This window comes from Crinia signifera, chromosome 1, assembly GCF_055691185.1.
Source record: "Crinia signifera chromosome 1, ASM5569118v1, whole genome shotgun sequence".
NCBI lineage: Eukaryota > Metazoa > Chordata > Amphibia > Anura > Myobatrachidae > Crinia > Crinia signifera.
Genome location: NC_139217.1, coordinates 231,558,295 through 231,572,456, shown reverse-complemented (window position 1 = coordinate 231,572,456; position 14,162 = coordinate 231,558,295). Strand labels below are relative to the sequence as shown.

Sequence of the window (14,162 nt, the reverse complement as noted above, 5' to 3'; positions counted from 1 at the left end):
TGCTTCACAGTCAATCCGTAGAGCATTGCTACTCAGAGGCAGCTAAAGCTGAAATAGGTTTCTAATTATACATTAATCAGACAGCTCCCTCATCCTGTAAATAACTGTATAATATCCTGGCTTATTGATAACTATGATGCCAAAAAAGAACACAGAATTTTACTCTTGTAGATGAAGATTCAATAGCGCAATTGTTATCCTATGTTCAAGGACAAGGTACATTAGATTCTTTCACAGGAGCAGAGTTCTAAAAATACACAGCTAGGGATCCCATTCCATCTGTTCAAGCACACACACATACACACATGGGATAATATACATCCCACAGGTTGTTCAAGGTTTAAGTTGTGTCCATAACACCAGAGCTTTCCTCCCTTCTGCACAGGTTTTGGCAGCTTCTCCTTTCTCGTCCAGGGGTGTGACAGAACCATTGTTCTAGAAGACACTTGGCTTTCTAATTGGAATGTAGTCTGTTCCAAAAGATGCCTTTGCCCCAGTACATTTTTGACCAAAGAGGCTTAAAGTAGTGTTGTGTTTTAGGTCTCTTCCACTCCTGTTGACTAAAAGCGCTGTAATGGGGATTTCCACAATTGTCTGGTGGCTTTTGTTTCCATTTCTTTGCCAAGCATTACCCAGTGATGTTGCAGAGCGGGAAAGAGAACTTGCCAGAGTGGATCAGAACAGACATATGCTGTCAGTGGAAGAAGGGGTTATTCAGCATGGGAAGAGTCACGGTGAGGGATCAGCCTGTGAGGAAGGCACAGGGACAAGCTGGGGCAACCTTCAGACACATGGACTTCTGAGACAGTATGAGACTGGCTTTCTGGATTCAGTTAAACAAGACTTATATGATCACCAAGCATTGTTTGGGGTGTGCCCAGGGGATACGCATTCTGAGAACATGGTAGCCATGACAGAACTCGCAAATTTTCTCACAGAACCTCAAGGGAAGCAGTTTGTGTTTCTGCATCTACAGAAAGGTGAGTTACTTATTCCCTAAGTGAGTCATTTTCATCATTCCTAGGTAATATTATATAGCTATACAAGTTTCTATTACTCTTCATTGCCACTGATTATTCTTTTGTATTATTAACAATAATAAAATACCCTTTTTCCTGGCCCACAGTGGAGTGGGAGAGTGGGGCCAGCATGCAGTTTCATGGCACTGTGCAGCAACATGTCTACCCTCTCCTCCAGCACCTGCATCTACTTCTAGCTGTCTTTTATCCAGATACACCGATACCTGCACCGACATCCAAGGTCCTAATGTCAGGGGAAGCTATCAAACAAGGACAGGTAAGTCGGTGTCATGAAATATTAGTTTTATTATGTCAGGGTCATTCTATTCTAACTGATGTTATATTTGAAGACTAACTGATGTTATATTTGAAGACTGTACAGTTAGCATAGGTCTCACTACATTTTCAGGATTTTTTTTTATGACAACTATGGATGAAAAAAAATAATGTATGTTTAATTATCATTTCAGATTTTTTACTTTATGTTTCTGTTTCAACAATAATGAAATGAGACCCTAGTTATTAGTCCATTATGACATAGAGAACAATAAACAATACATATGTTGCACATTGACAAAAGCATATTTCAAAATGAATGCAAACCGGATAAATATAAATAACTTAAGTAAAAACAATATAATATAGATTCAACAAAAGCACATGTATATTTGTCACTGAGGGCCTTATTTTGGTTCATTCTTTCTGACAAAATCCTTCTTAGATGGGCAAAACCATGTGCACTGCAGGGGGGGCAGATGTAACATGTGCAGAGAGAATTAGATTTGGGTGAGTAATTTTGTTTCTGTGCAGGGAAAATACCGACTGATTTATTTTTACACTGCAGTATAGATCTCACTTTGAAGTAAAACCCCACCCAAATCTAATTCTCTCTGCACATGTTACATCTGCCCCACCTGCAGTGCACATGGTTTTGCCCATCTAAGAAGGATTTTGTCAGAAAGAATGAACCAAAATAAGGCCCTGAGATAGAGGTGGCTGGTGAAATTAAGGTCCTTAGTCCTTTTTTTATTGAAGTTGTACAGCAGCTCTTGATTAAGGCATTCTGTCTATAGGTTGTCTGCTTGTCACTGGAGACACGCTATCTTGTCGTCAGACTGAGTGGGACAGTTAGGACCATTGAGCCGGGAGACTTGAGACTCCATATGTCATTTCATATGAAACACTATTCCAATGGTAAGAAAATGAAGGCACACAATCACAACTATAGCTTACTGTAAATGGATTTAGTTATAAATATCAAAGATCACAAACTTGATTTATTTAAGGTTGCATGTAAATAATGGATCAAACCATGTGCACTGCAGTTGGGGCAGATGTAACATGTTCAGAGAGAGTTACATTTGTATGGGGTATGTTCAAACTGAAATCTAAATTGCAGTGTAAGAATAAGCAGCCAGAATTTACTCTGCACAGAAACAAAATAACTCACCCAAATGTAACTCTCTCTGCACATGTTACATCTACCCCCCTGCAGTGCACATGGTTCTGTCCATTAAAGAAGGAGTTTGCTATTGCGAACCAACCAAAATCACCCCCAATGTGTATATGGCTGCACATAAAAATATAATAATAATTTTATTAAGTACAATGCACTTTGGTTCTATATGATTTTTCTTTCTTAATGCTTATATGAAAATTAAAATCTGTTGTTTGAAAAAAATCACAAATTCATGATCTATCATTTTTAAAATTAGCCTTAAGCTGCCCATACACGGTCCGTTTAACAAATCCGTTCGGGATTTAAATAGTACACATCGCATCACATCGCATGCCTTGTGCATGCAGTGTGCATGCAATGCGATGTGATGAACAGCTAGTACAAAAAGTATGTGCAGCACATACTTTTTGTACCGTACGATGAGATGCACGGGAGCGCGCATCTCATAGTACAGAACGGACGGTCCGGGAACGGACCATCTATGGGCAGCTTTAATGATAGACATGGTAACACTTATGAGTTACACAGATTCTGCGGCTAATTAAACCAGGGTAAATTTAAGCTTCAATTTACCCAGCCACTGAATCTGTAAATCATAGGTTTGCTGGATTACTGTTGCCTCAAGAGCATATGTCTGCAAACAGCTGATGCTGCCTTTTTATGGGAAAAAAAAATATTAATGAGATTCAAGCCAATCACTGCCATAAAATCAGTGGCATTTCTAGGAATATTAAAAGGGAAGCCCCAATAATTACTGCACCTGCTATTCCATATAGCAATTACATGTCCCCGATTCAAATATATTGATGAGGACTGAATAATACTGTATTTAGTCTTACAGTGACCTGGAGGTACAGCTTGTTGTATTTTGTAGATATTACAAAGATGGGGCCTGTATTGTATTTATGACATTAGAATGCTCTGTGTAATGGACAGTGGCAGGTGGGGAGTTTGACTGGGGCGGTACACCTGTCAAACCATAACGCAGGTGTCCTAAGGCGAGCTCAGGGAGGACAGAAACCTCCAGTGGAGCAGAAGGGCAAACTGATAGTTTGTATAATGAATAATATTCAGATAAGTGGTAGATCTAGATTTTTATCCCCACATACAATTATAATGGTTCTCCATATATTCCATTGGCTTAATAAAACTTGTAGACACACCTAGGCCATTTGTTTGCTTTGCCTCCCAGTACAATAGTTGGCAGCAACATGTGTTTGAGTATATGATATCATTTCTCAGTAAAAATAAACATACAGATAGTGGTAGATGCTCAAATTAGTTCAGAAAAACTTTTCAGGTGCATGCAAGGGAGGGGTTAATACTTAGTAAGTAACAAGACATTGGTTCCCCCGGCACACTGAATAGTTTTAGCAACCAATCTTGAACACTACATGATAATAGAATTCAGAGATATTGGTTACATATACCTGCGCAGGCATATGACATGCCCCCAAGCCGCGTCAAGGCTTCTCTGTATATTGAGGGTCCCTAGCGCTATATCTAGGTGCAGGGTGTGACACCCCAAAAACTATCATAAGCTAGGAGGCCCAGTGCGGCATGCCAGTGAGATACTAAGTGTTAACAATTAGTGATAGGAAGCCGAAGCTATACATAAGGAGAGAGATAAATGAAATGTAATTAAAATAAGAGATATATAGTGTTAGTGAGGGAAAAGTGTTAATAGAATGTAAGGGGATGCCGCACTAAAGCCACCCAGCCCAACCAGTCCAGGGGCACCGCACCCCACACCACTGTTACCCTAAATTGGGTCTACAATTAGTTAGCAAAGAGCCACATGATAATGGCTCCTTACTTGGTATACTGTATCTGAACTAAGAGTTACCTACCTTGGAGCAACCCCAGACTACTCCATGTGGCATATCAGGACCTGCATCTCCGCCTAATACAGGCTCCTCTCTGCCTCTCAAAAATAAACAAAGGGCCTGATTCAGACAGAGTTGATCGCAAAGCACTTTTTTTCTCAAATTAACAAAACCATGCTGCACTGCATGTGGGGCAGACATAGGGGGTTATTCTGATTCACTCGGAAAGGCACAATCATTCTCTAATGGACAAAACCATACGCACTGCAGGTGGGGCTGATGTAACATGTGCAGAGAGAGTTAGATTTGGGTGGGGTCTGTACTTCAACCTGATATCTATATTGCAGTGTAAAAATGAAGCAGCCAGTATTTACCCTGCACAGAAACAATAAAACACCTAAATCTAACTCTTTCTGCACATGTTACATCAGTCCCACCTGCAGTGCATATGTTTTTGTCCATTAGAGAGTGATTGTGTATTTCTGAGTGAATCAGAATAACCCCCATTACGTGTGCAGAGAGAGTTAGATTTAAGTGTTACATGCTCAGCAGCTCCCTCAGCAGTTGCCTGTGTAATGTACTCTGCTAGGTTGGAGCTCTCTGTGAGGAGCATATTATGCTCTGGTCACCCCAGTCAGTGCAGAGATGGACAGACACATCTCTAAAATTATATTTGGGGCAAGATGTACTAAGCTTGAAAAGTGAAAAAAATGGAGGGTGATAAACAACCAGCCAATCAGATTCTAACTGCCATGTCAAAATGACAGTTATGAGCTGATTGGTTGGTGATAAATCACTCTCTTCTTTATCACTTTTCTAGGCTTAGTACATCTTGCCCTTGGTGAGGTGCTTAGCAGCAGGAACGATTGTAGTGGGTTTGTTTTCTAGAGAGATTATTATGTACAATGAACATAGGCGTGTGCAGCACATTTTATTAGGGGGTGCACCGTCAAAGGGGTGCCCCTAGCACCACCTATTGGGCATATCTAACACCGCTCATTGGGTCTGTCTAATACCACCAATCAGGCGTGTCTCCAATCATCTATTGGCACTCGCTACAATATAAGACATCTCTCAGCCACACCATAATATCCTGCCTATTTCAAATTTAATCTTCTAATTACTCCATGCAAATAAAGTAAAAGACATATATGGATGACACAGGTGTGTAGTGATATGACAATGGTCTAGTACAATTAACAATGCAAAAAGATATTGCTGGTATTGCTAGTGGCAGAGGTGTTCATAATGGTGGTCACAGCATTAGCCTGTGCACCCCTAACACTCAATGTGCGCACGCCTATGACAATGAACCCATTTAGAGTCCAAGAAGCCTTATATTTCTAGTCACTTAGGGCCTTATTCTAGTTCACTCTTTCTGACAAAATCCTTCTTAGATGGACAAAATGGAGAAATATATTTGGGTGAGTTATTTTGTTTCTGTGCAGGTTAAATACTGACTGCTTTATTTTTACACTGCAATATAGATCTCACTTTGAAGTAAAACTGCACCCAAATCTAATTCTCTCTGCACATGTTAAATTTGCCCCACCTGCAGTGCACATGGTTTTGTCCATCTAAGAAGGATTTTGTCAGAAAGAGTGAACTAGAATAACCCCCTTAGTTCCAGATATAGTTTGGTTAAGGTCAGCTATAGCCTGGTTTTAAATACCCCCCCCCCCCCCCACCTTCCTTGCTGAGGTGACTGCAGAGTCACTGTACCCCATTTATTGTGAGATGGAAATTATGTAAAACACACACAGCCATATAAATTTTATACTATGCTGCAAACACAGCAATTCAGCCAGTATTTCCAATAAGATCAACAAATTACACCTGCACTATACCATGTATCAGCATGGATTAGGAGACATTTACAGAAAACATACCTTAAACCAATTTGATGTGTGCTTTGTTGATGAAGAATAAAAAATGGTAATCTGAGTGTCATTTACGCATTATGTCGATACAGACACATTGGTGAGCACACAGCATTGAAAAGCAATGTTATAAAAAATTTTTGTACTTATGTAATATCTGGGCTCCCGTTTTTCTTATGAGACCGCGTCCCCTCGCCACGCTTCGGGCACGGTGGCTCGCTGCGCTCGCCACACTATATAAAATCAGCTCCATGCGTAGTTGGATAGTAGGGGTATGAAAAAATGGGGTGCATTTAACATGGGAGCCCAGATAATACATAAGTACCAAAATTTTCTTTCCCGAAAGCTGTGTACACACACTTAATCTGTGTACACATGCTTAGATTTTTCCCTGTTTTCGATTCGATTTTGCTTATAGAATCCACATTGAATGGTTTATAGGACACTTTCGATCTGCATTCGATTCGATGCGCGCTCCCGTTTTCTCAAAATCGAATAGAAAAATCTACGGTGCAGCCAAGGGAATCTCGAATTCGATCCAGTAAATCAAATGAGTACATTGTGCCTACATTGTGAAATCAAAATTGAATCAAATGCAAAAGTACAGATCTAATGCCAAATCGAATGGGATGATCTAATGCCAGATCTAATAGAAAATCGAATCTAACATCAAATCTAAAGCAAATCTAAGCGTGTGTACAGGGCTTTAGATTTGCTTTAGATTCGATGTTAGATTCGATTTTCTATTAGATCTGGCATTAGATCTTTCCATTAGATCTGGCAGTAGATCTGGCCTTTTAAGGTGCGTACACACGTACAGATTTTTCTGTCTGATCTATCTGGTGGGAACAAAAACCTGGAAATGACAGTATGGGAACAAATGACAATCACAAATTTCCACCCAAATGCAGGAAAACAGAAAAAAAGGTACTTATGTAATATCTGGGCTCCCGTTTTTCTTATGAGACCGCGTCCGCTCGCCACGCTTCGGGCACGGTGTCTCGCTGCGCTCGCCACACTATATACAATCAACTCCATGCGTAGTTGGATAGTAGGGGTATGAAAAAATGGGGTGTATTTAACATGGGAGCCCAGATAATACATAAGTACCGAAAAAAAATATGCTTTGATAAACTGTTATATTAGAATGATATAAACCATTTTTCTGACTGATCACTGTCTGTTTTCAAGCATTTGGGAACAATTTTTTGATTGTCATTTGCGCCCATACATTTCCAGGTTTTTGTTCCCACCAGATATATCAGACAGAAAAATCTGTACGTGTGTACGCACCTTTACATTCAATTCAATATCAATTTCACAGTGTACACATTCAATTTACTGGATTGTATTTGATATTTCCTTGGCTGCACAGTCTATTTTTCTTTTCGATATAGAGCAGGGCCGGTGCTAGGGTGTCCGGCGCCCCCCTGCAAACTATACATTTGCGCCCTCCAATACTTTACCAAGAGACAGCACTTGTATGTATAGGCCCGTAGTAATATGCCTCTTATACAAATAATGAGGCAGATGTATTAAGCATTAACAAGAGATAAATGCAAGTGTGATAAGGAGAGATAAACGTCCAGCCAATCAGCTGCCAACTGCCATGTTACAGGCTGTGTTTGAAAAAAATTGGCTGGACATTTATCTCTCCTTATAACACTTGAATTTATCTCTTGTTAAGGCTTAATACATTTGCCCCAATGTGCCCAGTAGCCGCAATGCGGTATGTAGACATTTTGGTGCCATGTACCAGAAAGGAAATTGGTGTCCCTATTCCCCACACTGCATTTCCCCCACTCCAATCCCCACACACACAAAACAAAACCAGGGATAGTGCGCTTTTAAAACCAATTTAATATGCTTAAGTAAAACTCACATAAATTAAATGATGGACATTATGTGTGTGTGTGTCTGTATATATATATATATATATATATATATATATATATATAAATATATATATATATATATAATCTTGGAGAAAGTGGTCCGGCAGTACGGTGTGTGTGCTCCGGTGCCAGCAGCCAGAATTGGATAATGGCTGTGTGGGGGTTTGCTGCGGCACAAACGGAGGCGAGTCAGCTTTGCAAAGAAAAGTTTACTGTGTAACAACACATATCTCGGTGCCGACGTTTTGGGGTCCCGTGTGCCCCGTTTTCCAGGAGAGAGAAGATCTCTCTCCTGGAAAACGGGGCACACGGGACCCCGAAACGTCGGCACCGAGATATGTGTTGTTACACAGTAAACTTTTCTTTGCAAAGCTGACTCGCCTCCATTTGTGCCTCAGCAAACCCCCACACAGCCATTATATATATATATATATATATATATATATATATATATATATATATATATATATATATATATATAAGTCAGGATCCCTTAGCACAGGAAAAACACGTCACTGCAGCATGAAGTTCAAAAGAAGTAAAACTTCAAATTTATTGCATAGCCCCAACGGCTCGTTTCGGGGTTTTCATACCCCTTTATCAAGAGGCAATAGCACACATATGTTGTAGTACATTTAGTTTGTGTGGTATTAGTTAAGCATATGAAATTGGTTTTAAAATTGGCAGTTGATCTCTTAATTATTTTTCCCTGGTGGTCTAAGGTGAAAATGCTCAGCAGTTGTCCCGTCCATCCCCTCCCTGTCCAATCATCCCCTCCCCTGTCCGTCCATCCACTACCACCCCCCCCCCCCCCGGCTGTTACCCTTCCTTGGTGGCACTTACCCCGGCCCATACTACTGTAGGTGGCTGCTGCTCCCGAATCTCAGCGTCTGCACCTGCCTGTGTGACCGGCGCATCACAGGCAGATCCGGACCCAGCAGTAGCAGAGTGGAAGTGCAGGGAGAGTGCATTTTCAGCAAGGTGCCTCCCTGCACCGCAGGAGCTGCTGTAGTGGCTAGCACCGGCCCTGATATAGAGAAAACGGGAGCGCGCATCGAATTGAATGCCAGTTGAAAGTGTCCTAAAAAACATTCGATTTTGATTAGGTTTCGATTAGATTTTGCGGTACTTATGTAGTATCTGGGCGTCCGATTTAGAGATCGCATCGCATCGCATGCGACCAAATCGTATGCGATGCGATGGTCAAGATTTTTCCATAGGATTCAATGTTAAAATGGTCTGAGTCCATTTTAACATAGAATTCAATGGGAAAAAGAATTCAATGGGAAAAAGGGGTCCTTTTCCTTTCCCCACTATCCAAGTGGGCATGGAGTTGGATATAAACCTGTGGCGAGCGTAGCAAACCACCGAGCCCGAAGCGTGGCGAGCCCCGCGAGGGGACACAGAATACTTTTTAAGAAATATGCGTTCGCTCGCCACGCTTCGGGCTCGCTGCGCTCACCACGCTATATAAAATCAGCTCTATGCCCACTTGGATAGTGGGGAAATGAACAGGACCTTCTTAACATTGAATCCTATGCAAAATCGCATCGAATCGCATCGATATATTAAGGTAAGGCATACAATCACAAAATCGGACGCCCAGATACTACATAAGTACCGATTTTGCTTCTATAAAGAAAATCAAATTGAAAACAGGGAAAATCGAAGCATGTGTACACAGCTTTAGTTTGAAGTGGAGTATTTTAAGACATACTGTATATATTCAAATTGTATATATCACCTGACTACTCAGTACTGAATATCACTAATGAGGTAGGGCTGCTTTCTTATCATTTCCTCTGCCTTTCATGGACAGGACTTGCTCTCTCAACTGCAGAAGCTGCCAGGTACCTGTTTGCTAAGGATACAAAGTGCTTCACTAAGATCACACCAGTCCTAATCATGGTTGTAGGCCACAGTGTCGAGCCTGGAAGCTATCCCTCCATCTTACAGCCTGATCAGAATATATCAGCATCTAGGTGTGTATTTACCTTTGTTACCTCTTTGTCCATTTGAATGAATGTTAAAACTGCTTTAGCTCTACAGCTGTCTGCAGCACAGTGTATTGTAAAATTGTAAGGAAGTGTGATAGTTTTATATATATATATATATATATATATAGATAGATAGATAGATAGATAGATAGATAGATAGATAGATAGATAGATAGATAGATATTAGTACCTGCACTCGCACACACTGTAGATTACTTTTATGGGTTGCCCCAAGGTCACACCTAGGTGTGCCAAATACACACAATCCAAATTCCCCAAGAAGGGAATAACGGAGCACTCTCCAATACGTAAAAACTTTTAGTATTTATTCAAAAAAGTCAAAAAAAAGAAAAAACATACCAAGTGATGCTTCAAAAAAAGACCAAAGTAATACCTCTTCCGACGTTTCGATCCTGTTTAGTGGATCTTTATCAAGGAGTTTTCAGCAAAGCTACGGTCAAAAATAATATATATATATATATATATATATATATATATATATATATATATAATGTATGGCTTTAATGATTCCCAGACTGCCCTCTGCCCTTGACTAGTACAGTATGGGGGAAATTTACTAAGGCAAATACACCTAAAAAAATTCATATTCGTATTATTAATATACAAATATTTTAGGCGCATTCATATTTTTGCCATTTACTATGCCAAAAATACAACAATTTGTATTCGTATTTTTAGTAAATTTTCCCCTATGTGTCTTGAAGAATTGATAGCCAGGGCCGTGTCTAGACATTTCTGCTCCCAGTGCAAACAGTTAAAAAGACAGTGGATGACACCAGCGTGAGGGTGACACCAGGGTGAGGGTGACAGGCAGTGGGTTGACTGTCTGTCACCCTCACTCTGCTGTTGCCAGCTGCCTGTCACCCTCACAGTCCCCTGTTTGCAGCCACAAAGTAAGTCTAGACTTACTCAGCGCTGTCATTACTGTGAAGAGACATCAGGGGGCCTCCCTCCCCTTGGCCGGACCCCTCTGCGTTTTAAGGCGACCCCCCCAGATAACACCAATCATCTTACGAACAGCCAGCGATGGCTATCCATTGCTGGCTTTGTTCACACGGACGGCTCCAGCATGGGCACTGCGGAGCGTACACATGCATGGTTATTCATTAATTGCAGAGCCTGCAAATTCGCAGCTGAACAAACCGGCTGAATTAACATTTTTTTTCACCAATTAGCCAACTAGTTGGATGGTTTTCCAGATAATCATGTATGTGGTCATCTTAAGAAGTTACTGGTCACCCTTGACCCAAAAATGTATTTTTAAAAATCTATAAGGTTATTAAAATACATATAGCATGTTTTATTAATACTTAAGATTCATTTTTAAATTCTAAGCTCACATGTTCTAAGGCCACCTTATGTTTTAGGTCATTGTATGTAATTGGCTTCTATCATGATCGCCTTTATGGATTTTTCAGAAATCATACAGTATAATAATAATAATAATAATAATAATAATAATAATAATGAGAAAGCAAGATTACTTAACATAAAGCACACCAATACAGACAAAATATTGTCAGGCCTCCTGCAGCAGTGTTTTACGAAAGGACCAGTGTTCAGTCTCTGGGCAGGATGTACTAAAGAAAAAAATATATGTTTTCTGGGTCTTTTTACAGATTTTTAAATGTACTAAAGCCCCTTCTGTTGTTTTTTTGATTCTTCCTTACAAATACAAAAAGTTCACATTTATACGTTTTTATTTTTACAGCGTTGAAAATCTCGCTGCTACAGTTACTTATAAAAAGAAAGATGAGTTTCTGGAAACCCTTTCCCATTTGTCAACACTTCTGATGACCTCACATGATAAAGCATCCTCCACCGTACATCTCCCCCTGGATCCTGATGATGAAAGTGCTGGAGACCTTCGTCCCCAACTTTTAAATGTTACAGAGCTGGAGGCTTTGGAATGGCTGATAGAGTCTCAAGAGCCCCTAGTTTTCCTGTTTTTACCAGGAAGCAAAAGTCTACTAGCTCATAGAATTCAAGGAAGACTGAATGAGACATTGTTACAGAGTATCACAGAAAAAACACAAGAGGTACTGGAAGACATGAAAGAAGTTTTTTCAACTGCTGATCATGTCCAAGTCCTGAAAAAACTCTTAAATTCATGTCATGGTCATATGAATCTTAGCTTTTTGCCTGTGGAAGAGGAGAAATCTCTGCAGATGAGAGAAAAACAGCATAGGAAACTACATTCTCTGATGCTTCTTAAAACTTTACAGACGATTCATGCTTATTGGCAAGACCGCAAGAAGCTATCCCGACAGAACCGTGGAGCAGGCCTCAAACCTCACTGTCGCCTTCAAGAGCTAACCATCAACTTAAAGCCACATCCACAGTATAAGGACATTCATTTTCCAGAGGAAATCAACATCAACAACTGTGTGGGACCTTGCCGCTTCCCACAGACCACTCAAAGTGACTATCAGGCCCATGTTATTTTACTCATCCAACTGCAGGAGAGAAGACAGTCTAGTCTTGACCGCCTTCCTTGCTGTGTCCCTGTTCGATACCAAGAACAGTGGCTTATGGTGGCACATGAAAATGGTATTAAGCTTCATCTTTATCCCAACATGGTTGCCAAAGAATGTGGCTGCCGATAGGCTTTTTAGGGAATGACACTAGAGTTTAAAGGCTGAAGATCTAATGTTTACCTTTCTATAATATATTCCTCACAACACACTCCAGTGTAACTGATAGCTAGAGGACTTATGCCAGGTACACACTGGAACCACATATTGGCATGATCGCTCAGTGTGTACCAGCAATATGCAGAAAGTGTAAAGGAGGAAGGGGCGATATGTCAATTTGTACGCAGGCTCTGATATGTTACCCCCATAGCTTACACAGCAATTCAGTGTGTACCTAACTTTGGGAGGAGATGCATCAAATGTTCTGAAGAGGACAAGTATAGAAGTTAACAATAGCAACCAATCAACTTCTAGCTATCATTGCTCAAGTACAGTCTATAAAATGGAAGCTAGAGGCTGATTGGTTGCCATGGGCAACTTCTCAACCTGCCCTCTTTAGAAGGTTTGATACATCTCTCACTTATCTAGAAAGTATTCTCAAAAGATGTGGAGATACATGGCGGGAGGTACAGCAATATGCTCCTCCAGCTCCTGGATTCCACTAAGGAATGGAGAGCTTGGTGGGAGGCGTACTTGGCTAAAGTATTCCTATCTGTATCTCTCTTTTATTTACTTTATTGCTAGCTTAAATAATGTGTTTCTATGTATGACTTAGAGGTTACTTTCCATTACTGCTTTATATAAAAAATAAACAAATATTTAACAGACAAGATATTCCTATTATGATCACTCCCTATCGGGGTTTACAGCTATTAACTATTGCCAAATAATGACTGCACTTTACCCCTGTACTCATTTGAAAGCAATGTCACACAGCACGCCGACCTGGCAACAACCTGGAAACAACCCGGGTTATTTGTGCGGTGTGAAAGGGGTATTACAGTACCTGGACAGAATTAGTCAGTTGAAGTGTAAAAACCCAGTTTCAATTAGGTAATTCCGCCTCGGAAACTACACAATGCAGCATCCCTTTTTGTGTAGCTACCAATGAAAAATATAACCTGCTTTCTATTTGTGTAAATTCCCAACGGACTGTGTAAAAAGATATTTTACTGGAAAAATATGAATGTGAAAACTCACTCAAGGCACAAATGTTGAGTGATTGGTTTAGGTTTGAAGTCAAGTAGCTGTCAATTCCCACTTTTTCCTCTGTATTGTCCTACAGACAGCAGTTTTGTTGGTCATCGGTCATGCATTCAGGACTCAATTAAGCCTTTGGGGGGCCTGGGTCACTTTAAACAGGGGGTCCCCGCCCACTTTTCATTACTGCCCGCAAATGACATGGGAGAATATTACACTGTCAAAACACAAAGCACACCCCTAATCATTGTCACATTGGCAGATAGGTGAAGCTGCAGCACTACCCCACCCATGCACAAAACATTTAGTCTAAAAAAAAGTATTATTTTTTGAAAAATACATGCCGACCACAGGGGCCCCTAGATGGAGGGGGGCCCATGGGTCTGAGCAC

The 14,162-nt window shown here is 40.5% G+C and overlaps 1 protein-coding gene across 1 annotated transcript; it reads left to right on the top strand.

Annotated features, from left to right (window-relative positions):
• Positions 1–334: 334 nt before the first annotated feature.
• AMH (anti-Mullerian hormone) lies at positions 335–13,403 on the top strand. The gene is made up of 5 exons (XM_083179407.1): positions 335–980; positions 1,127–1,296; positions 2,093–2,213; positions 9,899–10,061; positions 11,809–13,403. The coding sequence occupies exons 1-5, from the start codon at positions 575–577 to the stop codon at positions 12,701–12,703; spliced, it is 1,755 nt and encodes a 584-aa protein (XP_083035533.1). The 5' UTR covers positions 335–574; the 3' UTR covers positions 12,704–13,403.
• The last annotated feature ends 759 nt before the right edge of the window (positions 13,404–14,162 follow it).

Bases quoted from the DNA above. Each gene is read 5' to 3' on its own strand.
- AMH (XM_083179407.1), top strand. From the start codon at position 575: ATGGGGATTTCCACAATTGTCTGGTGGCTTTTGTTTCCATTTCTTTGC. The intron at 981-1,126 runs GTGAGTTACTTA...CCTGGCCCACAG, and splicing joins GTTTCTGCATCTACAGAAAG to TGGAGTGGGAGAGTGGGGCC. The intron at 1,297-2,092 runs GTAAGTCGGTGT...TTCTGTCTATAG, and splicing joins AAGCTATCAAACAAGGACAG to GTTGTCTGCTTGTCACTGGA.